This window comes from Linepithema humile, chromosome 8 (genome assembly GCF_040581485.1).
Source record: "Linepithema humile isolate Giens D197 chromosome 8, Lhum_UNIL_v1.0, whole genome shotgun sequence".
NCBI classification, from domain to species: Eukaryota; Metazoa; Arthropoda; class Insecta; order Hymenoptera; family Formicidae; genus Linepithema; species Linepithema humile.
Window position 1 is genome coordinate 2,144,330 of NC_090135.1, and position 26,601 is coordinate 2,170,930.

General features: G+C 31.0%; 4 protein-coding genes across 4 annotated transcripts; 2 read left to right on the forward strand and 2 right to left on the reverse strand.

The window, feature by feature from the left end:
- Positions 1 to 736: 736 nt before the first annotated feature.
- LOC137001597 (uncharacterized) lies at positions 737 to 7,138 on the reverse strand. The gene is made up of 2 exons (XM_067360706.1): positions 6,771 to 7,138; positions 737 to 1,140 (listed from the first exon to the last, which is right to left on the reverse strand). The coding sequence occupies exons 1-2, from the start codon at positions 7,136 to 7,138 to the stop codon at positions 1,035 to 1,037; spliced, it is 474 nt and encodes a 157-aa protein (XP_067216807.1). The 3' UTR covers positions 737 to 1,034.
- A 96-nt stretch (positions 7,139 to 7,234) lies between these two features.
- Positions 7,235 to 23,691, reverse strand: LOC137001594 (uncharacterized). The gene is made up of 8 exons (XM_067360704.1): positions 23,549 to 23,691; positions 10,099 to 10,456; positions 9,756 to 9,880; positions 9,346 to 9,589; positions 9,195 to 9,257; positions 8,572 to 8,825; positions 8,279 to 8,438; positions 7,235 to 7,459 (listed from the first exon to the last, which is right to left on the reverse strand). The coding sequence occupies exons 2-8, from the start codon at positions 10,454 to 10,456 to the stop codon at positions 7,335 to 7,337; spliced, it is 1,329 nt and encodes a 442-aa protein (XP_067216805.1). The 5' UTR covers positions 23,549 to 23,691; the 3' UTR covers positions 7,235 to 7,334.
- Positions 20,340 to 21,967, forward strand: LOC137001651 (uncharacterized). Its single transcript, XM_067360761.1, has 3 exons — positions 20,340 to 20,419; positions 20,534 to 20,740; positions 21,634 to 21,967. Exons 1-3 carry the CDS (start codon positions 20,340 to 20,342, stop codon positions 21,965 to 21,967), a joined length of 621 nt encoding a protein of 206 aa, XP_067216862.1.
- Positions 22,336 to 23,537, forward strand: LOC137001596 (uncharacterized). Its single transcript, XM_067360705.1, has 2 exons — positions 22,336 to 22,505; positions 22,758 to 23,537. Exons 1-2 carry the CDS (start codon positions 22,336 to 22,338, stop codon positions 23,203 to 23,205), a joined length of 618 nt encoding a protein of 205 aa, XP_067216806.1. The 3' UTR covers positions 23,206 to 23,537.
- Positions 23,692 to 26,601: the final 2,910 nt, after the last annotated feature.

Sequence of the window (26,601 nt, forward strand, 5' to 3'; positions counted from 1 at the left end):
AATTGTACAATATTGTATATGAAATACACGAATAATCTAAACTTCAATGTAAAATCAAAATTATCAATAATATTATGCAATATAAAATATTATACAATAACATTGACCGTGTAGGGGGGCGCTAGTCTTATGACGCGTCCTTGCCTGCCCGTTGTATCGGACTCGTAAGTAGCGAACTATTTTCTGTTATAACTCGAAAACTAAGCTTCGGACAAAATTTTGCAAAAGGAAAAATCGTCTTAGAATTCGTTCAAGAATATGACATTTCAAGGACATCAGGTTATTTCGAATCACCCTGTATATGTGTATATGTATATTTTTCAGATGTGAGTAGATTGATCGATATTTCATAGTTAGATTTTAAATATAAGATTTGAATTAGAACAGCAGAGCCTCAATTCTTGAATTCATGCAAAAGATTTTTGTATGCGAAAATGATGCTGCGCGACCCACCCTGATTGGTATATATTTTTAAATCTAAAAGTATATATCAATCAGTATTCGCGCGCGCGCGCGCGCGCAGCGTCACTTTCGCATATGTAAATTTTTCCCATGAATTCAAGAATTGAGCAATCATTGTTTTTCATATGTAAAAAAAAATTTCTATTTACTTTTTTAAAACTATTGCTTGTGTCGGAGGTACTTTCATCGACTGTTGCTTCAAATGTTGCCTGATGAGATGTTGTTGGTTGGTTATTAATTTCACATTCAGTTCAATCTGTGTACTTGTATTATTAAAATTTTGATTATTTTCACTGTCTTCATTTATATCATTGACAGACCTGCAACATAAAACAAATAAAATAAATAAAACAAATAAAAACATCTATTATGTTTAAAAAAAAATAAAACTTGGAATAAAACTTATATTAACGTTTAACGTTATATATGTTTTTACATAAATAAACAAAATTATATGCAAATATTTTCTAGTAATTAAGATTATATTTACTTAAAATATAATAAATCTAATCCAATGTATAATGCTCTACTATTAATAAAACAAATATGATAAAATCTAATATAATATAAACTTACAAAGATGTGGATGATTTTTCGTTTCTTACAATTATGTCTTTATTTCCAGATAATAATAATGGTTCAATACTGTGTTTTCCGCCTAATATCTCTGTTAATTCCCTATAATTAAATCACAAAAAACCTTTCCAAAAAAAGTTGTATATATCATAAAAAACTTTCCAAAAAGATTGTATTTCCAAAAATATATTATAAAAAAATCTTTTTAAAAAAATTATATATATTTATTATAAAAAACCTTTCCAAAAAAATTGTACTTTTAAAAAAAGTTGTATATATTAAATAAAAATTTGCTACATATTCTGTCTATAAAAGAGGTGATATCAGAAAATGACGCCAAGTTTAAATAAAGAACCTTTCAAAAAAAGTTGCATGTATATCTAATTATTTATTTAAAAATGATATTTATGTTTATATTTAGTTAATTCTTCTTAAGTATACTTTTTAAAATAATTGCATCTGTATCTAGTTATTTTTTTTATATCTGTATCTAGTTAAATAAAAAAATTTTTCAAATTTAATCAAAATAAAAAAATATTACAAAATTTCGCAAAAAACTTGGCGCTGCTATAAAATAGCCTTCATTGCTCTATAATATTTTAAGATGTATAATAATATTTTAATAGCCTTCATTGCTCTATAATATTTTAAGATGTATAATAATATTTTAAGGCTATTTTATAGCAGCGCCAAGTTTTTTGCGAAATTTTGTAATATTTTTTTATTTTGATTAAATTTGAAAAATTTTTTTATTTAACTAGATACAGATATAAAAAAAAATAACTAGATACAGATGCAATTATTTTAAAAAGTATACTTAAGAAGAATTAACTAGATATAAACATAAATATCATTTTTAAATAAATAATTAGATATACATGCAACTTTTTTTGAAAGGTTCTTTATTTAAACTTGGCGTCATTTTCTGATATCACCTCTTTTATAGACAGAATATGTAGCAAATTTTTATTTAATATATACAACTTTTTTTAAAAGTACAATTTTTTTGGAAAGGTTTTTTATAATAAATATATATAATTTTTTTAAAAAGATTTTTTTATAATATATTTTTGGAAATACAATCTTTTTGGAAAGTTTTTTTATGATATATACAACTTTTTTTGGAAAGGTTTTTTGTGAGAAAAACTTTTTTTTAATATAATATATTTTTGAAAGTACAGTTCTTTGAAAAGGTTTTTTATGAGGAAAACTTTTTTTAAAAAAAACAATTTTTTGGAAAGGTTTTTTTATGAGGAAAACTTTTTTTTAATATAACAAGGCGTGTACTTGGCGCCCTTTTTTTACCTTTTTTAAAAAAAAAGGTTTTTTTGTGAGATATCATTTCTTTTTTTTAGTAAAAATAATTTTAATAAATATGATTCTTTTTTTTTAGTAAAAATAATGGTAATAATATCCCACCATCACTCCCGTCATATTTTCAATACGACGATCCTCTTTTTGATTATAGAAATCTTAATTTATACAAACCTAATAATTTTTTTTTATATTTTACAACATGTTTTATAAGAAAATTATTAGTGATCATAAAAAGGGTATAAAAAACCATCTGTATTTCTAAGTTATTGCGTTTTTTCATATATAAAAACAGATTACTTTTGATCAAATTTCTGTAAGAATGACAAAAACATCTTTAGCACCTCTAGGCCATTGTCTTTTTTTAATTAGCGTATCGTCAGCTTCAATCCAAGTGTTAGACATTTCTTCTCTATAAACATTACATACCTGCCGATTCCACCAATGTGCACAAAGTACACTTTCTGTCCACTAACTACAGAATACTAACAAGGGAACGTTCACAAGTGTCCCCTTCCCCGATTTGATTCTCCTTGAAATATGTTGTAAAACATACAATTTGAGGAGACACGTATTTTTTTATAGCGGCCCTAACTCAAATTTAAGGGATCAAACACTTCTTTGAAAAAAAAACGGTTTTTTTCTTTGTGTGTAACTATCGCCAAAACCGTAGGAGATAAAAAAATATTTCAAATAGAAGTTGTATGGCTTGTAATAGACTTTATAACTGTGTAGTTAAATTTTCAAAAAATGAAATTTTTTTTAATTTACCCTCACCCCTTGTTATTATTTTTTCGAATTTCAAAATTTTTGTAATGACAAAAGTTGTAGCATTTTTTACGCTGAATTCAACCATATATGATTTTATTATGTTTCGAAATCACATCTTTCAAAAATGAGTCATCAGTATCACATTATATGCGTCGCGCTGCATGACCGTTTATACCGCACTTGTGTTGTGCATAGTCGCAAAATAAATATAAAAATGACATGTTATTATATATTTGAGAAAGAAAAGTTAACTAAAATTGTTGCTAAAGCATCTCTTTCACATTACACTCTTATAGATAATCGCTGCATTTCGTGCGCAGCGCGTTGTTATATGCAAGTTAGCTATCAGCGCATATTACACTTTGAAGTTTTGCTTGCAGTGACCACGGGAAAATAATTTATGAAACGAAAACAGTGAATAAATCAATCTATTCAACATATATCTACCCTGACTCTACCTTCTTGGCCCGACTTGACTGAGAATGAAATAAAATATAAAATTCTGTACAGTTTACTCTTTTTCATTAATTTTAATATACTGTGATTCTACATGCTATTACATTCCACTAAATTACTACGATTTTTTTAAACTATGGTATATAAAATGTATATTATAAGTATAATTATAATATATATAAATAAGCTTATATATATATAAAAGCTTATTTATTGTATCAATATATTATAATTATACTTATAATATACATTTTATATTTCAAGATTTTATATACCATAGTTTAAAAAAATCGTAATAATTTAATAGAATGTAATAGTATGTAGAATATATCGCAGTATATTAAAATTATTGAAAAAGAATATGTATAGAATTTTATTCATTGTCAGTCAAGTCGGGCCAAGAGAGTAGAGTCAGGGTGGATATATGTTGAATAGATTGATTCATTCACTGTTTTCGTTTCATAAATTATTTTCCCGTGATCACTGCAAGCAAAACTTCAAAGTGTAATATGCGCTGATAGCTAACTTGTATATGACAACGCGCTGCATACGAAATGCAGCGATTATCTATAAGAGTGTAATGTGGAAGGGATGCTTTAGCAACAATTTTAGTTAACTTTTCTTCCTTAAATATGTGATAACATGTCATTTTTATATTTATTTAACGACTATTGCGCAACACAAGTGCGGTATAAACAATGCGTCATGCAGCGCGACGCATATAATATGATACTGATGACTTATTTTTGAAAGATGCAATTTCGGAACATAATAAAATCATATATGGTTGAATTCAGCGTAAAAAATGCTACAACTTTTGTCATTACAAAAATTTTGAAATTCGAAAAAATAATACCAAGGGGTAAGAGTAAATTAAAAAAAATTACATTTTTTGAAAATTCAACTACACAGTTATAAAGCCCATTACAAGCCATACAACTTCTACTTGAAACATTTTTTTATATCTCCTACAGTTTTGGCGATAGTTACACACAAAGAAAAAACTCGTTTTTTCAAAAGAGTTGTAACGGTGCGTATTTTTACGCCTCACGGGCGGTGCGTAATGATGCGGAATTTCGACGGTATGCGGATTTTTCGATGCGGAATTACGACCGTGCGTAGTTAGCGAAGCGGATTCTTACGACGCGGAATAACTCGTCGGTTTGCCAGAATTCGTTCGTGTGGTTTATCGGGAGACTCCAAATTAAATATATTTTAAAGAAAAAATAAATATTTATTCAATAGAGCATTATAATTTTAAAAGAAAATAGTAACAACGAGTACATGTGTATTTCTAGAACGGTATAATCGGATACAACTATCGGAAATAAATAAATAATTCCTTATCGGTTAGACGAGTTAATGTTGCGACGGTACATGTGTATAATTCTAATTGCGAACAAATGAATAATCAACGGAAAATAAACGCGCGTAAATCGTTGGTGCGCCTTTTTGGCCTTATTATAAACAAACTAAATTATTTAATCGGTCGGTTTTTACGGTACGGAGCAAAGTAATAAAAAATAAGCGATACCGCGTATATCCGAGCCTTGCTGAGTCGACGGTTGCCGGTACGCTGTGTCCTAAGACAGTGAGAGACTTCTCTCGTGCAAGGGGTATCGGAAGTCGAACGCCGGGACACCCGACCGAGGCAGAGAACGCCCTGCCCCTAGAACGACGGGAAGTCGGAAGTCGAACGCCGAGACACCCGGCCGAGGCAGAGAACGCCCTGCCCCTAGAACGACGGAAAGTCGGAAGTCGAACGCCGAGACACCCGGCCGAGGCAGAGAACGCCCTGCCCCTAGAACGACGGAGAGTCGGAAGTCGAACGCCGAGACACCCGGCCGAGGCAGAGAACGCCCTGCCCCTAGAACGACGGAGAGTCGGAAGTCGAACGCCGAGACACCCGGCCGAGGCAGAGAACGCCCTGCCCCTAGAACGACGGAGAGTCGGAAGTCGAACGCCGAGACACCCGGCCGAGGCAGAGAACGCCCTGCCCCTAGAATGACGGGGTTATAGGAAGTCGAACGCCGGGAACACCCGACCAAAGCAGAGAACGCCCTGCCCCTAGAACGACTATCGGGATGGGAGCGAGTACGACCGGAGCTTCAGAGTGCGCCCTGAGGCTTGTCCGAGTCGTACTCGGGGAATGGGTCTCGAACGGTTCCGCGAGCCAGCTTTTATACCGGTCGCGCTACCCCCACTTGGGGTGCTACCCTACCCGGCAGCTACCCCTTCTCGAGTTCTTACCCTCGAGTTGGGGGATCGGAATGCGGCCCGAAACGGGGGTGCTCACGTGGAGCTCGCGTGACGCTTAGTAACAGCGCGTGCTGTTACAGGGTGTTTCACCCTTTAAATTTGAGTTAGGGCCGCTATAAAAAAATACGTGTCTTCTCAAATTGTATGTTTTACAACATATTTCAAGGAGAATCAAATCGGGAGGGGACACTTGTGAACGTTCCCTTTAAGAGTGTTGTCAGCATGTGTGTTGCTACACTTCTGCACTTCAAGACGAGAAAAATTTTTTTTATAAAGAATACTATTATTTTGATATACACTATCTCTATTCGTCTCCACAACACGTTACATGTACATTTTACGACCGATATTAATTATATCAATGTGATTAGTATCATCAAAGCTGCGAGCTGACAGGTCTGAACGCTGCCATGTTGGAAAAGGACAGACATCTTTTAGAAAAAGAAAGGAAAGAAAAAAGACGCTCTTATGCGGGAATCGACATTTCACGGGATGTAGAAAAGGACGACCATGTCGCATTTTGATGCTTCTAGTTGACAAAGGAAAAACTTATATATTAGAGAAGGATGACGAACAGACGACGACGACGACGACGACGACGACCAAGACTTACATAGATTTCGGCATATTTCGACTTTAGCAAACTTTGGCAATTAATATATTTTTTTAGAAAGCATGTACAAAAAAAGTAAAGATACTTTTATTATGTAAATCGCATGTGCTCTATCGATTGAGCCTATTATAAATTCGATCGGTCCACGCATTATTGAGATATGAAAATCTCGACTCCTATCAGCTCATGTGCTCGCGTAAAGATACACGGTCGGTCTTGCGCTGCGCGTGAACTTGGCGCGAGACACTACCGTGTCTCTTGATTAAATTTATTTTATATTAAATTCTTTATAAAAATAAAGATTATTTAATATACTTACGTCTCGTAAGGACAAGATAATCTATTTCTTCCAGTTTTTTTATTATGAGTTTTTATGTTTTTAAAAGAACGTTCCAACGATTTATATTTGTTCTCAACTTGCAGTGCAGAAACGTTGTAACCTTGCAATTGCATTTTTTCCGAAATTTTTTTCCACAAAATCTTTTTCGTTTTAATTTTTCTTTCAGCAAGAAGATCTATGTTTTCTTTATATAAAGATAGAAAGAATTTGGTATTTGCATCTGTCCAAAAAAAGGATTCCTCTCTCTGTACTTGTTCCACTTCAATGGATGAATTTTCGTTGCTTAATTGATCTTGTGTTACATTATTATTGTCATTTAATGAAATAATTATATTTTTATTATCCATCTTGCAACAGAGAGTCTCTGATTACTTAATTAATATACTTAACATTGTCATATTATGTTTCTCTGATAGAGAAACTTGAAAACAATTTTTTCACTTGATATTTTATTAACACAGTATATTTTATTAATAGCAAATATACATATATAAAAGATGACGCCAAATGTATTTTAATCGAGAATATTGATGAAGCAGTCCTCTATTGTTGTTTTTTCATTCTATATCTCATCTTATCACCAGCATGTTGTAACCAGCTCTTGATATGTTTTACAATGGATGTAACGGTGCAGTCAGGTCCTTTGCCTTTTGTAAAACTTACAGCCGCTGCAAATATATACATATTTATATTAGTAGATAAATATGGTTGAACAACATGAAATATGGGGTTGAGGAAGATTTCTATTTATATAAATAAAAATATTACTATTCTAAAAAATAGCTAGCAAGTTGTACTTCTATATAATTCTTATACATTATAAATGTCAATGAGTATTTTCATACGTGCATTCACAAAGAATATAAAATAAAAAATAACAATGTTAAAACCAAGACTCATGTAATTTTAAACAAATAAAGAGGAAAAAAGGGAATCTTGAGCCAAAGAATTTTTAGTTATTATTCTTTTAAAAATTTATTTAATATTCCAGTTTCGATTAAAATTTAACCATCAGTACATCTTAAGCAATATTAAATCCATTATTTATTATATATATAATTATTTGTAAAAGCCGTAAATAATACATTGTCATTTAACAATTGGAATAATTAAAAGATTGTTTTGTAAAAAATATGTATGAAATCATAAAATAATCACAACACAATGAGTACTAATTAATTAAATAAATGAAAGTATTTTAAAGATTTGATATGTTGCATTACGTGGCTCTTACAAATATTATATATATATAATAAATAATGGATTGAATCTTGCTTAAGATGTACTGAAAATGGTTAAATTTTAACCGAAACCTATACGAAATGTTACTCGAATATTACATGAATTTTTAAAAGAATAACAACTAAAAATTCTTGGGCTCAAGATTCCCTCTTTTCCTCTTCATTTGTTTAAAAAATAACATTTGCAAAAATTTGAAAGCTCATATAGATAATTTCTTACTGTATGCAAAAGTATGTACCACTTACCAACTATGATGTTTGCAAAAGTAGAATTTTCTATTGCAATCGTATTTTTTGCACCGGTCCAAGATAGCTTATGACCAAGGTCAAATGATATACAGTTTGTTAGAATATTGGAAACCATTTTTTGTATGGAGTCACCACCAATACATTTAATTCTTTTGTCCTACAAAAAATATTGTCTGTAAGTGCTATTATTAAAACATTATTTACAAGTATTCTTGACTCTTTGATATTTATCATTTCTAAATTAATCCATTGATTGATCCATTGATTTATATGAATAATGTGATACTTACAAAACATTTACAAAATGCTTCATTATTTTTCAATGTTTCATTGAATTCTAGGTATTGTTCAATTGATGTCAAAGGAAATTGAGGCATCAAATCCATAGTAACTTCATTAATTCCTTCGTTTGCTGGAAATTTATCTCTTAAAATAGCAAGTATTGCACTCAGTTTGGAACTATTTTTAGCTGCTTCTTGTTTTATCTCTTTTCTTAATTGTTCAAAGCCTTCATATAAAATATTTAGCTTTTCACTTAAAGAATCTGAAACAAAAAAACTATTAATATTTTACTATTCAAAATTTAATATAATCATTATCAGAAGAGATGCAAATTTTTGCAATGTTATAAATAATTTTACAATACAATAATAATACTATAATATAATAATAATACTATAATTTATAATGCTATAATGGTACAATATACAATACAATAAAAATATTTTTCAAAGAAAATAAAAATATTATATATAAAAGATTATAATACTACAATGTGCTAAAACGTACAACTTGTGTATATTATTTGCAGTGTTTAAGAGAACAATGATACAATAAAATATACAATTGATATATATTATTTGCAGTTCTCGTTTCAATTTCTTGAACTGTTTCAGAAAATAATGCTACTTACTCAGAGATGCATGTATTTCTTCATTCATATTCACTGTCACTATTGGAAGATTCACTTCTGCATCTGTAACAAATAACAATAATCATACTTTATTTAATTTCTTTATTAATTACTGACTTGTATTATACTATATTATTCCATAAAAAGTTACCGATAGTTTCGTCTTCAGCTTCTTTATCATCATTGTCAATTTCTATATTATAATTAGAATTTTCCTCGTTACTACCGATTTCTCGATAACAGTCAGCAATATCATCATTTATTTCCATTTCTTCACTTTCATTCTCTTCGTGGAAAACTTGAAGCGAAAATAGATGGTCCTTCAAAGATGAAGGAATATCAGAAATGATTGGCTTGTCTTTGTTAACACTTGAGGTTTTATCACATATGAGGTCCTGAGTAATTCAAAATAAAAATCTATTTATATATATATATCTAAATATATAATGTATACATATTTTGTAATATATAATTATTTTTTATTTATTATTCATTATTTCTCTACGTATCAATGTAAAGAATTATTAATCCATATTATTCATTATTATTTTTAATACTCACTTGCTTCTTATTATATTCTGGATTTGCCGGTGCTCCTTCAAGTTGTTTAGGTGTAGCATTTCCCCAGCGATTTTTATAATTTCCTGGCGGTAATTCTATTGTTTTGTTTCTTTTGGAAGCACTTGCTGTATAATATACATAAAATTTTTGTAAATAAATTTATGACTCTTCAATATTTATATTTCTTAATTCAATATTTCAATTTAGTTCAATATTTACATAATATTTCTTAATTATATATATTTATTCAATATTTTAATTTAGTTCAATATTTATATAATATTTCTTAATTATATATATTTATCTATTAATATTTATTAATTTATGTTATCCAATAACTTACGATTATGATTGTCATCGTCAGAAGAATCGCCATAAAATTGTCTTTGTTTTATCAAACGTTTTGCAGGTAATGTTTGGTTTTTTTCAGAATCATTTAATGTAGCTAATTGAACTTCATCTGAAGTCGAGATGTTAATGCATGACTTTTCTATTTCTCGAGCTTTATCGTAAGTATCATAAGGTCCCAAAATTTTATGATAATTGGAAACGTTCCAATCATTTCCAGGCTTCAGCTTTTTTTTTATTGCATTAGTCATATTATATTTAGATGATGGATATGCAAATGTTTTTTGCAAAAAGTTTATCCAACAGTTAGGAACAATTTGGCAATATTGGTCCCAAAATACAACGCAATACATCTAAAATAAAATATTGATTGAGTAATAGTAAGTATTTAAAGAGATAAATAGAAGGAGTAATCTTCTTAATATATAATTAAAACATTATTTTATTTTCTAAAATATTGTTGTGCTTAGAATTTTTAATAACGATAAAATTTACTATAAATTTATAATAAATTAAAAAATTTTAAAATATTTTCAAAAATTGGAAATTATCTTTCGTGACATCATTAGCATCATATATATATATATATATATATATATATATATATATATATATATATATGTATATATATATATATATAGTGACAGTGAATATGAATGTATATATAGGACCTTGAATAAGTTCTCGCTGTTTTTTTTGTTAAAAAAAAACATTAATTTAAAATATAAGGCTTACAATAACTTTACTCAAAGTATTGTCCATCATTAGAGACCACTTTCTCCCATCTTTCTGGCAGTAATTGAATCCCCCGTCGAAAAAACGATTCATCTTTTGACGCAATCCATGAATCGACCCATTTTTCGGTTTCTTCGAAAGAATGGAAGCGCTGCTCGCTCAAACCATGCGCCATCGACCGAAACAAGTGGTAATCCGAGGGGGCTATGTCCGGTGAATACGGCGGGTGAGGTAGAACTTCCCATTGAAGCGTTTCCAGGTAAGTTTTGACTGGTTTTGCCACATGTGGCCGAGCATTGTCATGTAACAAAATGACTTTGTCGTGTCTCTGCCCGTATAGTGGCCGCTTTTCTTTTAGAGCTCGACTCAAACGCATCATCTGAAGTCGATAGCGAGCTCCCGTGATAGTTTCATTAGGTTTAAGCAGCTCATAATAAATTACGCCCTGCTGATCCCACCAAATGCAGAGCAGAAGTTTCGAACCATGGATATTCGACTTTGCCGACGATGTTGATGCATGGCCGGGCTTACCCCACGATTTTCTACGCTTAGGATTATCGTAGTGTATCCACTTTTCATTTCCAGTGATGATACGGTGCAGAAAACCTTTTCTTTTATGCCGTTGAAGCAGCAATTCACACATGAGAAAACGTCGTTCAACGTCTCTCGGCTTCAACTCATACGGCACCCAATGTCCTTGCTTTTGGATCATTCCTAACGCTTTTAAACGTTTTGAAACTGTTGACGCATCTACTTGCAATGTTTTCCCGAGCTCTACTAGCGTCTGACATGGATCTAGATCAAGCAATGCCTCCAATTCTTCGTCTTCAAACTTTGTCGGTGCTCCAGAACGTTCTTTATCTTCAAGGTCAAAGTCATTATTTTTAAAGCGCCTAAACCAGTCTCTGCATGTCGTATTCGACAGAGCATTGTCACCATATGTTTCAACAAGAATTCTGTGTGCTTCAGCTGCAGATTTCTTTTGAATAAAGCAGTGCAATAAAATTCCCCGCAAAAACACTTTATTTGGCACAAAAGTAGACATTTTCGCAATAGGTAATTAAACACGTGGTTGACACTGTGGTAAACTGTATCTACTAGAATTTGAGGTTACATATAGTACTACTTAGCTGATGCGTTTCCGTACGAAATTCCATGCACAGAGTGCCGCTACGCCATCTTTTAAGAAACAGCGAGAACTTATTCAAGGACCTAATATATATATAAAGTGACAGTGAATATGAAAGAAATGGAGAAATAGTAATAGTTGGAAAAACATTACAAAATTCATCGAATATTCCTTTATATCCATGCGATTCACGGCAGTTGGGAATTCACATCGGAAATATATGGTCCGAAATTGGCATATATCCAGTCAGTAAAATAAGCGCTAAAGCAATGCGACTTCCTTACAAAGAAACTTTCTGTATAATTCCTATTATACATACTGATAATTGAAGTAAGCAATTGCTGTAAAATAAAAAAATATTTATAATAAATAATTATATTACATAAATAATATCAATGATAATTATATATATATATATATATATATATATATATATATATATATACAGAAAGTTTCTTTGTAAGGAAGTCGCATTGCTTTAGCGCTTATTTTACTGACTGGATATATGCCAATTTCGGACCATATATTTCCGATGTGAATTCCCAACTGCCGTGAATCGCATGGATATAAAGGAATATTCGATGAATTTTGTAATGTTTTTCCAACTATTACTATTTCTCCATTTCTTTTACCAATATATTCAATCATGACAATATGCTTATGATCAATATAACAATAAGCGTCAGCTTCTCTTATACAAGACAATGAAAAATTTTTGAATTTTATTTCCCGGTAGGAATATGTACATCCAAATAATAATTCTTTATTCCTGGAATTCAGAAAAATGGGATATTGTTGATACTCATATCTAATATCTCTTCCATTGTATGATTTTTCCATTAAACGTCTGTGTAATTGTTGTAAAGGTTGTGCACTTTTTCGAAGCATCTTCTTCATCTCTTTAAAATAATTTTCAAATGGAAACGCACTGAACATATCTAAACATCCATAGTTTTGAACATCTTTGTACAAATGTATCAAGTTATGTACATTGTAAGTAATGTATTGTTCACCATACAAAAGCTTGTATGCTTGTACAAAGTGTATTAGCAATTCATTTGCATATTTGTTATTATACTTGCAATCAGTAGGATTACACAAAATACTAATTGCACAATGTAAAACATAAAAATGCCTCAGGTAATCATTTGGTAAATATGACATCAAAGTTACCAAGCCTGTGTATAAAAGAAACAATCTGAATTCCGTCGCTTTCCAGCGATCCAATTCATTCAATCCTCTCGGTTTTCTTGAAAATGTTTTAGGTATATACGGTATTAACTGTTTCAAATCATCTGACAATTTATGAATTTCAGAAGCAGACAGTTTAACATTCCTTATACCTGTAATCCATAATTTTGTAAGTTTTTTTATTACACCAAGACAAACCAGATGCATGTAGTCTAAAGGAAATTGTGTAACCATTTTCAAGGCTATGTTTTCAAAAGGTGAATCATCTAAATGATGATCTTCATTTTGCCGCAACAAAAATGTTTCGTCAGTACGTAATGGAGCATTTTCGTTTAAAAATAACATCCGACCATTTATCCATTCACCTTCTTCTTCACATTTATCACATCCATAATATCCGGTATGGCTTTTTATACATTTCATAAATGCTCTTGCCGGAACGTCGCATATTACGGTATTTATCAAAATTTCATAATTTTTTCCTTCATAATTAAATCCTTCTTCTTCAATTTCAGTATATTCCTCAATAAAATTATCAATAATTTCATCAGGTTTTGCTGGTTTACAATATTCATGATAAACTCCAATGACAAAAGGTTCTTCTCTATAATCTATGTGAACAATTTGTCCTAAAAGTGGCCAAAACTGTGCTTTGGAACTTTTTGCCAGTGGTAAACCGTCAATGCCTAAATTGATCCTGATTGGATTTTCAATATTAACAGATCTAATGTGTTTCAAATGATCTTCTAATGCTCTTTTCAATCCGTGGTAATAATAAGTTCCAGAAGCAGTATTAATCATTGATGTTGTTTGTGGTGTTTGCAACAACGTTCGAGCTTCAGTTGGAAGATCTTCATGTCCATAAGCTTTGAGACCTTTTAGCAATTTAGTAATGGCTACATGAGTAATATTATTTTCAATACTCCAACTCCGTAGAAATTCTCGTAGTGTTGCTTCTTTTTGTGGATAACAATTCAAAACTTCATCGTTATGTTTATCATCTAAATCTGACTCCACGTCAGAATCTTCAGAATAAGAATCAATCCCAAAATCTTCAACATCTTGAGATACATCATTCTCCATCGAAATGTTACGAATATCAATATTTTTGTGAGACTCTCCTTGAGGATTCTCATTCTCAATTTCTTTATTATTTGTTTCATTAATTGTAAACTTCTTGTCTATTTCTTGTCGTCGACGCCATTGTTGGGAACGACTCAAATGTTCATAGTTTTTCCTCTTCGGCATATCACAATATTTCTTAAAAGAGTATTTACAAAATTAAAATGTTTCATACCGTGTGTTTACAAAATAAAAATTTTTCCAAAATTAATTTTTCAACAAATCGTTAAAATTCTCTCATAAAAAAAAGTTAAAGTTAAAAAAGTTAAAGTTCTCTCATTAAATATAACAGTCTCTTGTTCATTCATCACAACTGTTTCAGATTGTAATGTCAGAAGCGAGAAAATACATAATAAAAATTATTTTTTATTATTGCTAAATATATTCAAGTAAAAATATTTTTTATTAAAACAATGTAATCAATAGAACTGAGTAATAAAAAAATCGAAAACTATTTTTTTGTTTTATAAAGGAATTAAATAATATTTTTTGGTATATACATGTACATATACAGTCAAATACTCATATATTTTTGTGTCAGACAATCGATTCCCCAGAGCAACGCAATAGTTTAAAGAGAAATTTTCTTTCAACTTTTCAAAAATATCAAAAATATCAAAAAATTGTGTTAAGATTGAATGACCCGTTTTTTTGCGGTTGAGTGTATTTTTTTAATTTCATAGAAAGGACCAAAAATGACATACGGAACGGTTTCCAAGTACATGAAAAAATTGAAGACATTTGTAAATAAGTGAATGAAACGCTATTTCGATGTAAAAAACGTTGATGACCTGCTGGATTGTGACTCTGTGCAAAAAACAATGAAAAAGCAAGACGCAATGATTTTAAAGATGTTTCAAAAGAATCCCCGTTTATTATTGCATAGCGGACAAACGGCTTTGTGCAAAAAAGTGTCATGTGATACTACAAGAAGGCGTTTACAGGCTCATAGTGTGAAATTTCGTAGAACAGTGAAGAAACCGCTACTGTCTGCAAACTACGTCGAGAAAAGGCTCGCTTGGGCGAAAGAAAATTTGGACCGTGATTAGGACAATGTTATTTTTTCGGATGAAGCTTCTTTTTTGGCAAATTCTTCTATTAATCGTGCAAGTTTAAGCTCCAAGGGAAGAATATTTATACTGTTAAGCAGTTAGTTCGACAGATTAAATTTATATAGAAATATTTGTCTCAAAATTGTGCTATAACATTGGCAGAAAGTATACCTCGGAGATGCCAGGCAATTATTGATAATAGAGGTGATAGGACAATTTATTAATAAAGCGTCATAATCTATATCAGTGCTTAGAATTAGTCTGAACATTTCAGCCGATTTCCGTGGTATACGCCTCCTTTCCTCTCCTTACCGCGCGCGTCGCAGCCGCTAGGGCCAGCGCCGCCGAGCGTTAGGAGCGGCACTATCTGATTAGGTTCTGTGAGTAGGTTCTTCTCCCTATTTATTAAAATTTAAAAAAATTTATTAAAATTTATTAAAAATAAATTTTTATTTTTAAATTTATTAAGTGGAAATATTTCAATAGATTTCTACGTCACCCATGAGGTACTAATACTGACACGTTTTTCAAAAAGTGGTTTTTATCTACATTATTGCATCAATTGTTCATTCTCATAAAAGGCCAAGAAAATCTAATTAAGAAAATCTCTTTTATATATTTTTTTTTTAAATTAAGAATTTATTTTTATCTTTAGTGGAATAGGTCTACGGGGGAAACCACTTAAAAAAAAAAACGCTTCAGCATTAGTATCTCATGGGTGACGTGGAAATCTATTGAAATATTTCCACTTAATAAATTTAAAAATAAAAAATTTATTTTTAATAAATTTTAATACATTTTTTTAAATTTTAATAAATAGGGAGAAGAACCCACTCATAATCAGATAGTGTCGCTCCTAACGCTCGGCGGCGCTGGCCCAAGCGGCTGCGGCGCGCGCGGTAAGGGGAGGAAAGGAGGCGTATACCACGGAAATCGGCTGAAATGTTCAGACTAATTCCGAGCACTGATCTATATCATACCCAATCTGTGTTTTTCTTTTCAATTAAGTTAAATATTCAATTTCAATTCATTATCCCAAATCGTTTTCGAGTTTCTCTGTACACGCTTTTGTGAAACAGACTGCATATATACAGGGTGTCTGGCAATAATCGCCCCACCGGTCATATACAGGTAGAGGAGGTCAAATCGAGTAGAAAAGTCCTTTACCATTTTTTAATTTTCATAATAAGTACTGAGTAATTAACGAAAAAAGATCGGCGAATCCGCGCGAGTAAAGCGCGCGCGGTGAGAAGGACGTCCCACTGCTACGCGATCACTAGGACACAAGGATCTAGCGTTACGCGCCGCTCGTATGTTGCCATTGTCATTTGTAGAGCGCTCCTCCCAACGCTTCATCGCGCGCCTAGTGATCGCGTAGCAGTGGGACGTCCTTCTCACCGCGCGCGCTTTACTCGCGCGGATTCGCCGACCTTTTTTCGTTAATTACTCAGTACTTATTATGAAAATTAAAAAATGGTAAAGGACTTTTCTACTCGATTTGACCTCCTCTACCTGTATATGACCGGTGGGGTGATTATTGCCAGACACCCTGTAGATGTAATATTTATATATATAATATTTATTTTATAATATCCAGGGTATGGAAGTAACGCGTTACTTGTAACGCCGTTACCGTTACAGTTACTTTTTTTTGGTAACTTAACGATAACGGCGTTACATTTTTTTTCGGTAACTGTAACGGTAACGTAGCTACTTTTTTTTAGTAACAGTAACGAATTTTACAGTTACTTTCGTCGTTACTTTTCATATTTTATGCTTAATAAATGTCGATCTTCAAGTTTTCATGAAAGCGCCGTTCTGATTGGATATCGCTCGTCGCGTCGCTCTAGTCTATAAAAATTTTTAAGGCGCCAGTGTGCAAGCGTGCGATATAGGCTTTTAGCCTGACGCGTATCGTTGAATAACAGACTTAATCCTGTCACGTGGGCTCCCGTGAGAGCTGATCCGTGCAGGTTGGTGCAGATTTTCGCGCCTTTATTGCTGTTACGATGTCTCGCGAATGTGATCGAGCAATACGAACACGTATGACTTTACTCTCGCTATCGTTGAATATAACGCGTTGTTTCTTTGTGCTCTTCTTTACAGTCGTAATAACCATACATTTTATTTGTGGATTGTGGAAACCGCTGCAAAGTGCTTTTATGAATGTGAGTGATCGCCAAATTGCCAAATTCATAACCCATCATACGTCGAGCCATTGTCCTTCGGTGCACCGATGGCCATTTTTCACGGTTTCCTACTGTGCACTAATTTTTGTGATTTATTGCAGCCACTCGAAATGACTGAAGAGGCAAGTACGTCTCAATCCCCGTGTGAAACAGACTCTAAAACACCATGGCCAGCATATTCTGAAATTTTTTTATTTGAGTCCAAACTGAGCAACGAAACAAATTTTGCATTTACATGCAAATTATGTTTTAATAGAAAAATTATTCATGCGAATAGAAGCTCTACATCCAACTTGAAGAAACACGTAAATGTAAGTTTTAATTTTTATTTTTATTATATTATGTATGTTATCCAAATATCAAAATGTAATAAATATCGTCAATATTTATTATATTATTAAACGGCTGCCGAGCCATCGCGGTTATTAGTGTAAAATAATAATTTTTACTATACATACTTTCTATGTGGAGAAAAGAAAGGAAAGCAGCTTAAAGGTCCGTTTATACATATCCGTACCGTGTCCGTACCGTACACGTCCGTGCACGGATGCTAGATTCGATTCCATATGATTAAATGTAAGTATTTACACTATTCCGTATCCGTGCCGTCCGTGTCCGTACCGGCACCGCAGATGTCGTTGACGACGATATTTTCACGGATCGGACGGCACTGAACGTACCGGTACTGACAAATGTAAATAGGCTTCAGTGTAGCATTCAGATTTTTGAGTCTCATTTTGTATCAATCTGCGATGTCGAGAGCATTCTTTTAAAATTAAGAAATGGATTAAGATAAAATTATTTCAACAAAATTGATAGAATTAGTGCAACAACACATCGAATTATACGATCTTTCCCATCCAAAATATCTTGATGGAATTTATAAAGAAAAACTGTGGCAGAGTATTTCTCAAGAACTTGACCAACCAGGTAATTTTACTCATGATAAATATTATTTTACAAATAAATTTTTATATTCATTAAACATTATTTTATTTGAAAAAAAATACACAATTCTCTTCAAAAATTTATACATATGTAGGAACGTGTTTTCGCTAGCCGGTTCTCTCCATCTTGTATATTGTTTTCGTATTTTATTATCAATTAAATTGAGTAACACATTAAAAGCATGTTCTGACATTCTAAAATATTGATAAAATTTAGTTGCATCATCAACCAATTCTTTATATGTAAAATGTAAAAAATTCACCTTTTGTTTTTCGTTTTGTCCATGCTTTATGAACCCATAAAATCCGTTTTTTTTTTTTTTTTTAAGATTTCTCTTCGTCTAAAATTAATATTATTACTGCTAATTCGTTTATCGATAGCTCTGCCATGTTCACAGTTCAGATGTATGTCTCAAGACTGATGTTTCAAAATATTCACGGATGCGAGCCGGATATGTATAAATACTCATATCGAATCTTGCCGGTACGGTACGGGTACGGTACGGACACGGTACGGATACGGTACGGATATGTATAAACGGACCTTAAAGCTGCATCCCCACGAAGAAAGAAATAGCGGAATGGAACAGTAATAAAACAATACAGGAAAAGAGTTATATTCATCATATCTCTTTTCCTCTACTGTTCCGTTACTGTCCCGTTCCGCTATTTCTTTCTTCGTGGGGATGCAGCTTAATATAATATAATTATTACTCCTGTTATTATTTTTTAAATAAAATTGTACTTATTTACATATGATATTTACATATGATTCTATTCTATATGAATGATCCTGTAATCATTTTAGATATAAAACTATTAAAATGATTCAAAATAGTAAAATTATCAAGAAATGATTTTATATATAATATTTTATACATTTTATGGTAACATATTTAGACAAAATATAAAAATTTTTTAAAATATTGCATTCAATTAATTTAATTCAATTCATTAAAATATTTAATTTTTTAAATATTATTTTAGATTCCAATAAATGTACACAATTCCATCAAATGTTCTACACTGAATCAAATCCACAATATAAGAATAGTAGGTATAAAAAAGTATAGCATGCAAAAGTGTGACTATTTAAATGACTATTAAAAAGTTAATGACTATTAAAAAGTTAACAATTTTTTAATTAATAAATGAATTAATATATTTTCTATTTTAATATATAATTTTGTATTTTACTTGTGTACAAGAAAGTAATTTATGTAAAAATTTTTTTTTTTAATGTACACAAAACAAATATTAATATAAAATCGTTGCAAGTTTTATTTAATGTTAGATAAATATTAAATAAAACTTGCAAAGATTTTATAATATTTGCTTGTATATTAAAGAAAGAAATTTTAACATAAATAATTTTTTCTTCTATACAAGTAAAAGACAAAATATTAAATTATACATATATATCCACATATCATCTATATATCTATTTCTTATACATTTTTTTATAACTTTCTTCTAAGTATGCTTTTTTATTTTTGCCCATGTTTTCTACCTATGTTTAAAAAATATTCTTATTTGTAAATATTAAATTTAGGCCAGAATTTAGACCCTCTTACTTGAAATATTTAGAAGAAGCTAAATCTAGACTCGTAAATAAACGTCTAAATGAAAACGTTTCCAATGATAATTTTAAAAAACAATGTATATTAGAGAAATGGGGCTCTGGAACAACTGGGATTACTCAAAGAAAAATAGATGTTGCTATATTGCGATTTGTTATTGAAAATGTTCAGCCCCTCTCAATTGTAGAGAGTCCTGCATTTATTGATTTAATTAAAATTGGGCTACCTTCATCAATTCGAATAATGTGCAAAAAAACTCTAAGAGAAAAACTTAGTCAATCATCTTGTGAAATGAAAACTACTCTCGAGAACCAATTGGCTGAAATAGAAATCGTCTCAACTACAGCAGATTTATGGAGCAAAGCAAAAAGGTCACTTTGATCATTATAATTATACATTTTATTTAATTTTTAAATAATTATATTTTAGTTAATTTTTGTTTATTATGTTTATTATAATTTAATTTAAATTTGAATTTTTTACAGAAGTTACTTGGGAATAACAGTTCATTGGATTAATTCAATAAATTTGGAAAGGGAATCAGCTGCTTTGGCTTGCCGTAGAATTAAAGGAAAACACACTTTTAATGTTTTGGCAAAAGCAATTAATTCCGTATTTTTTGAGTACTACATACAAAATAAAGTATGTTGTACAACGACAGATAACGGCACAAATTTTGTCAAAGCATTTCGGTAAATTAACATTTTATATTATATACAATTTTTTCTTCTATACGATTATACAAATTCAATATATATATAATTTTTTATGTTTATAATTATATTTAAAAGTACATACAATTTTTTATAAATACAATTTTTTAAAATCAATATTTAATTTTATAAGCTCATATTTGTTAAAACTTTAAATTTAAATAGACTAAAGGCCATTGCTGGATGTACGTGCAATTTTTAATGGATCTCTATAAAGAAATGATTTTTTTTTTTAATAACTAAGTTATTAAATTTTAATTTTTGTATACCGATCTCATTTCGAGATTCTTATAGTAAACAATTAATTAAATTAAAAGTACATTTTATCTCAATTTGAGAATGATAAATGTACAAGGAATATTAATTAGGATAGAAAAGATTGAGAAAAATAATCTGAGCCGAAAGTGGCTGAATCGGGATTCAAACCCGAACCTTTTCGATTTCCGGTCAAAATGTTCTACCACTAAACTACTCAGACACTGACGATCCATGATTATTTTTCTCGTAGGCTTTTAGGAGATAAACAACTGTGAACGCATGAATTGTCTCGCGTGATTTAAAATCAATATGTATCAATATCGATTCAGCCACTTTCGGCTCAGATTATTTTTCTCAATCTTTTCTATCCTAATTAATATTCCTTGTACATTTATCATTCTCAAATTGAGATAAAATGTACTTTTAATTTAATTAATCGTATACTATAAGAATCTCGAAATGAGATCGGTATATAAAAATTAAAATTTAATAACTTAGTTATTAAAAAAACAAATCATTTCTTTATAGAGATCCATTAAAAATTGCACGTACATCCAGCAATGGCCTTTAGTCTATTTAAATTTAAAGTTTTAACAATTTTTTTAATTTGTTAGAGAATTTGAAAAAGAAGAAGATGAGGAGGAAACAAACGTGGAATTTCATAATTTAAGTGAATTATTAATCACGGATGAAATAAAAGATTTAGACGCAGAAGATTTTATTACTCTTCCGCCACACCAAAGATGTGTTAGTCACACACTTAACCTTATTGCAGCCAAAGATTCTGAAAAAGCTTTGAATAGTGATGTTTCATATAAAAAAAAGTACAGGGTAACATTTGCAAAATTATTTAAATTGTGGAATAAACAAAATCAGTCCACTCAAGTGGCAGATAAAATAAAAGAAATTTGTGGCGTTTATTTAAAAACCTCCATTGTTACTAGGTAAAAATTTGTTTTTGCTATTTTTTATGTATCTGTTATTTATTTTAATAATAAATATATATAATAAATAAATAATAATAAATAAATAAATAATATTATATAAATATCTTAATATTTTATATCAAAAATGTGTTATTTATTATAATAGATGGAATTCAACTTTTGATTCCGTATATCAATTAGTCACTCTGTTGAAAGACGGCTCAGAGAAAATAAATCAATGTTTAGATTATTGTAACTTACCGAGATTGACAAATAACGAAATAAAATTTTTAGATGAATTTTTAGATGATTGTCAGGTAAGTTACATGCACATATATAATTTAATAAAATTGAAATTGCATTTCTTCATATTTTCTTGATTTTTAGGTAATGGAACCTTTGGCAAAGGCATTAGACATTTTACAAAGCGACGTGGGGATGTATATGGGATATATGTTACCTGTTTTAAAAACTTTACAAAAGAAATTACAAAGTATTACAAATAAGTTGACGGATTGCCAACCATTAATTACATCTATTCAGCAAGGTTTAAATAAAAGGTAAATCAAATTTGTCAATATTTATTAAATTCTTTAAAATAAAGACTAAAAAAATATGTACAGTATTTACGTTGCATATGAGAAACAAAAATAATAAAAAAATATATAAAAACAATAAATTTACATAACAATATAATAAATAAACAATATAGTAATATAATAATATATAAAAATATTATATAATTAATATATAAAAATCGTTAGTATGTAATTTTTAGTATCTTTATCTATATAAGTTATTTTAAATTTTAGATTTTCCACAGTATTTGAAAAAAAAAAATTAATAATTGCAAGCTGCTTACATCCTAAATTTAAAACAAACTGGTTAAGTGGAGAAGAAAAGAAAGTAGCCGAAAGCTATTTAGAAGATTTGTTGGGCATTCGCTCAAGTGACAATTCTCCAAATTCACCTGACGATGATCACGACGATTTTTTTAATTTTCATCAACAATCAACTTCGGAGTCAGAAGAAGAACTGCAACGATTTTTAAAATCAAAAAATTCCGATATTAATTTATTGGAAAATTTTCCTAAAATAAAAAAATTATTCATTAAGTTTAATACAGCACTGCCAAGCAGTGCTTCGGTCGAAAGATTGTTCAGCATCGGAAATACAGTATTGTCACCGTTTCAAGGTCATTTAAATGATGATCTAATGGAACACCAACTTTTATTAAAAATAAATAAAAAATTTCGATAAAATTAACATTATTTTGTGATTTAGATTATCCTATATCCTAATCCAAATAATCCTTGTAATTACATTTTAAGAACAAATTTATTTATTTAGTAAATTTATTAATATCTTATCTTGTTTTAGCATAATAAAAAGTAACGAAAAAAATAACGAATCGTTACTTGTTAAGTAACGGTAACGGTAACTAGTTACCTTTTTTATTTGGTAACTTGTAACGGTAACTAGTTACTTTTTTAACTCAGTAACGAGTAACGGTAACTAACTACTTTTAAAAAGTAACTTTCCATTCCCTGATAATATCCATGACAATAATAGAATTTTTTAAACTTTATACATATATAAATACCTTTGTTTCTCGATACTAAAATATTTTTTTCTTGTGATGAAAATGTAGAGCGCCTGAAGAACGACTGGAAAAAAAGATCCCAAAAACAGCTTTCATTTGTCATGACTGTTGGAGAGCAACGGTTGTTAGGGAGAGCGATTATATAGTGTGTCCAAAACGTATTTATCAAGACTGTGTTAAAAAAAAAAGTTATGTTAAAAAAGAAAATTACCTTTGTTCTCTATCGAATACGCGTCCCCCTAGGATCGTGGTCGGCGGAAATAGAGACCGAACCATCGTGGCACCGTCGCGCGCCACCTCGAAATTGGAAATCGGAACCAGAATCGGAATCAAAATAAATGTTATGCCCGCATAATTTTAATAATTAGAGCAACACATCTATCAGGAGACGCGGTAGTGTCTCCGGCCAAGTTCAAAAAACGACACTACTAAGTCAGGAAAAGAATCTCTGGCAAAGTTCAGAAAATGACACTACTAAGTCTCTTATCCTGCGCGCACAAAGTCGACTTTTCGGAGGTTTGTAGCAACTAAAATATAAAAAATTTTATAAAAACACATAGTATATCCTTAAAAGCGGCATCGCCACGACTAATTTGAGCCAAAAAAAATTTAATTTGGTCCAGCCGTTTCAGAGATACAAGCGTTCAAAAAGTGATGTTGGTAATACAAAAATTAAGAAATGTCGTCTCCTTATTCTTCTCCTCTGTCCGCAGGGGCGAATGAAGAATTTACGGGGCCCAGAGTATTATCATTATTATTAAAATTTACGGGAATTTCTCGCAGCAGGTGCCAAGGGTCGACGATTTTGACTTCCCCGAGTTGCGCTACGGGAATTCCTCGCACCAGGTGTCAAGGGTTGACGAATTCGACTTTCGCGAGTTGCGCTATGGGAACTTTTCGCACTAGGTGCAAAGGGTCGACGAATTCGACTTTCCCGAGTTGCGCTACGGGAATTCCTTGCACCAGGTGTCAAGATTTGACGAATTCGACTTTTGCGAGTTGCGCTACGAGAATTTTTCGCACTTGGTACCAAGGATCGTCGAATTCAATTTCCTCGAGTTGCGCTACGAAAATTCCTCGCACCAGGTGTCAAGGGTCGACGAATTTGACTTTTGTGAGTTGCGCTACAGGAATTTTTCGCACTAGGTGCAAAGGGTCGACGAATTCGACTTCCCCGAATTGCGCTACGGGAATTCCTTGCACCAGGTGTCAAGAGTCGACGAATTCAACTTTCGCGAGTTGCGCTACGGGAATTTTTCGCACCAGGTGCCAAGGGTCGACGAATTCGATTTTTGGGAGTTGCGCTACGGGAATTCCTCGCATCAGGTCCCAAGAGTTGACGAACCCGAGTTGCGCTACGTGCATTTCTTGCACCAGGTGCCAGGAGTCAATGAATTCGACTTCCCCAAGTTGCAGTATGAAAATTTCGCAAACATGAAAAAGAGAGAGAGAGATATGACATATTTTGATGTAAAATCTAAAATTTTTTAAAATATTTAGTTATCGATAATCTCACCGTAATATTTTTATGCGCAGAATAATAAAACGAATCAATACGTGTAAAAAAACCCATTGTTATTTTGAAGAAAAAGTATGTAATTTACAATGTACTTTTTTTAACAATTATGCGTTTTTTTTACTACTTTTCATTATTCTAATCATAAAAGTATTACGGTAAGATTATCCATAACTTAATATTTTCAGAGATATTTTAATTTAAATTTTATATTGAAATATGTCAGATTAAAATATAAAATAACTCGAAGAGTATTAAAAAGAACTTCTGCAAAGTATGAAAAAAAAAATTATTATATCCTTTAATCTTGTTAATATTTTATTAACAAATAAACTGCCATGTAATAGAATTTTATTAGTATTAATGAACGAAGAACATCTCATCGACGTCGATATCGATCCAGTCGCAAAACTTATAATGTAAAATAATTTAGTTAATATGTTATTAAGTTAATATAAATGTTACATTCGAAATGTAGAAAAATAATTTAAAAATAATTTAAATTTTGTCACATAATTAATTTTGTACATTTCTGTACATTTTTATGTTAACTTAATTACATATTAACTAAACTATTTTACATTATAACACGTCTTGTGTTTTATATAGCATTTAAGTCATGTGAAACAGATGTTTTATTAGTAATATTAGAAAATAACTAATTACATAAGTCTTGCGTTTGATATCACAGTTACGTTATGTGAAACATAATAAGTGTCATTTCGAATATTTTAACTATATTATTTTATGTTTAACATGTCTTTAATTTGATATCATTGTTTTTTTTCGCATATTTTGTAAAAATTTTAACAAAACCGTGATATGAAGCCAAAGATATTTCATATCAGCTATCCATGGCTTTATATCAATGGGACAGTCAAACCGAAGACATGTTACAACGAAAAATAGTTTAGTTTGAATATTCGAAATAAAACATTTGTTTCACAGAATGTAAATGTGATACAAAATACTTGTGTTAAAATGTAAGATAATTTAGTTAATATATAACAGTAGTATAGCTATGCCGGTTCTAACCCATGGGGCAATGAGGGGGGTGCGGGTGAAGAGGGGAAGAGGGGTATCAGATAACAGTGGAGGGGGTAATGACGTCATCGTTTTGGAGGAGAGGAGGTAATTTAGGAGTGGTGGGGGGTATCATATAACAATAATTCCTGGAAGTGGGGGATTTCCGGGATTCCCGGAAGAGATAAGATAAGGATTGTTACTACAAACATGAGTCGTCGAGAGATAAGGATTCCTGGAAGAGATAGGGATTGTTTATTGGAAAGAGAACTGTTTAGATCCTTTGGTTTTTCTCTGCGCATCAAAGTGGAGCGCCATGTTGTCGGAATCGCAATGTTTATAGTATGCAGGTTCGTGCAGGTTTACGGATTGCATCATCGCTGTATTTTAGAACAAAAGCCCATAGCAACAGGCAGCCACGTCAGCATTTTCGGCGCCATGTTGTCAGATTTCAATTTTGTATACAACAAGCGGGTATATAAAGCGAGTGAAAAAGAATAGGAACCATCAGTCG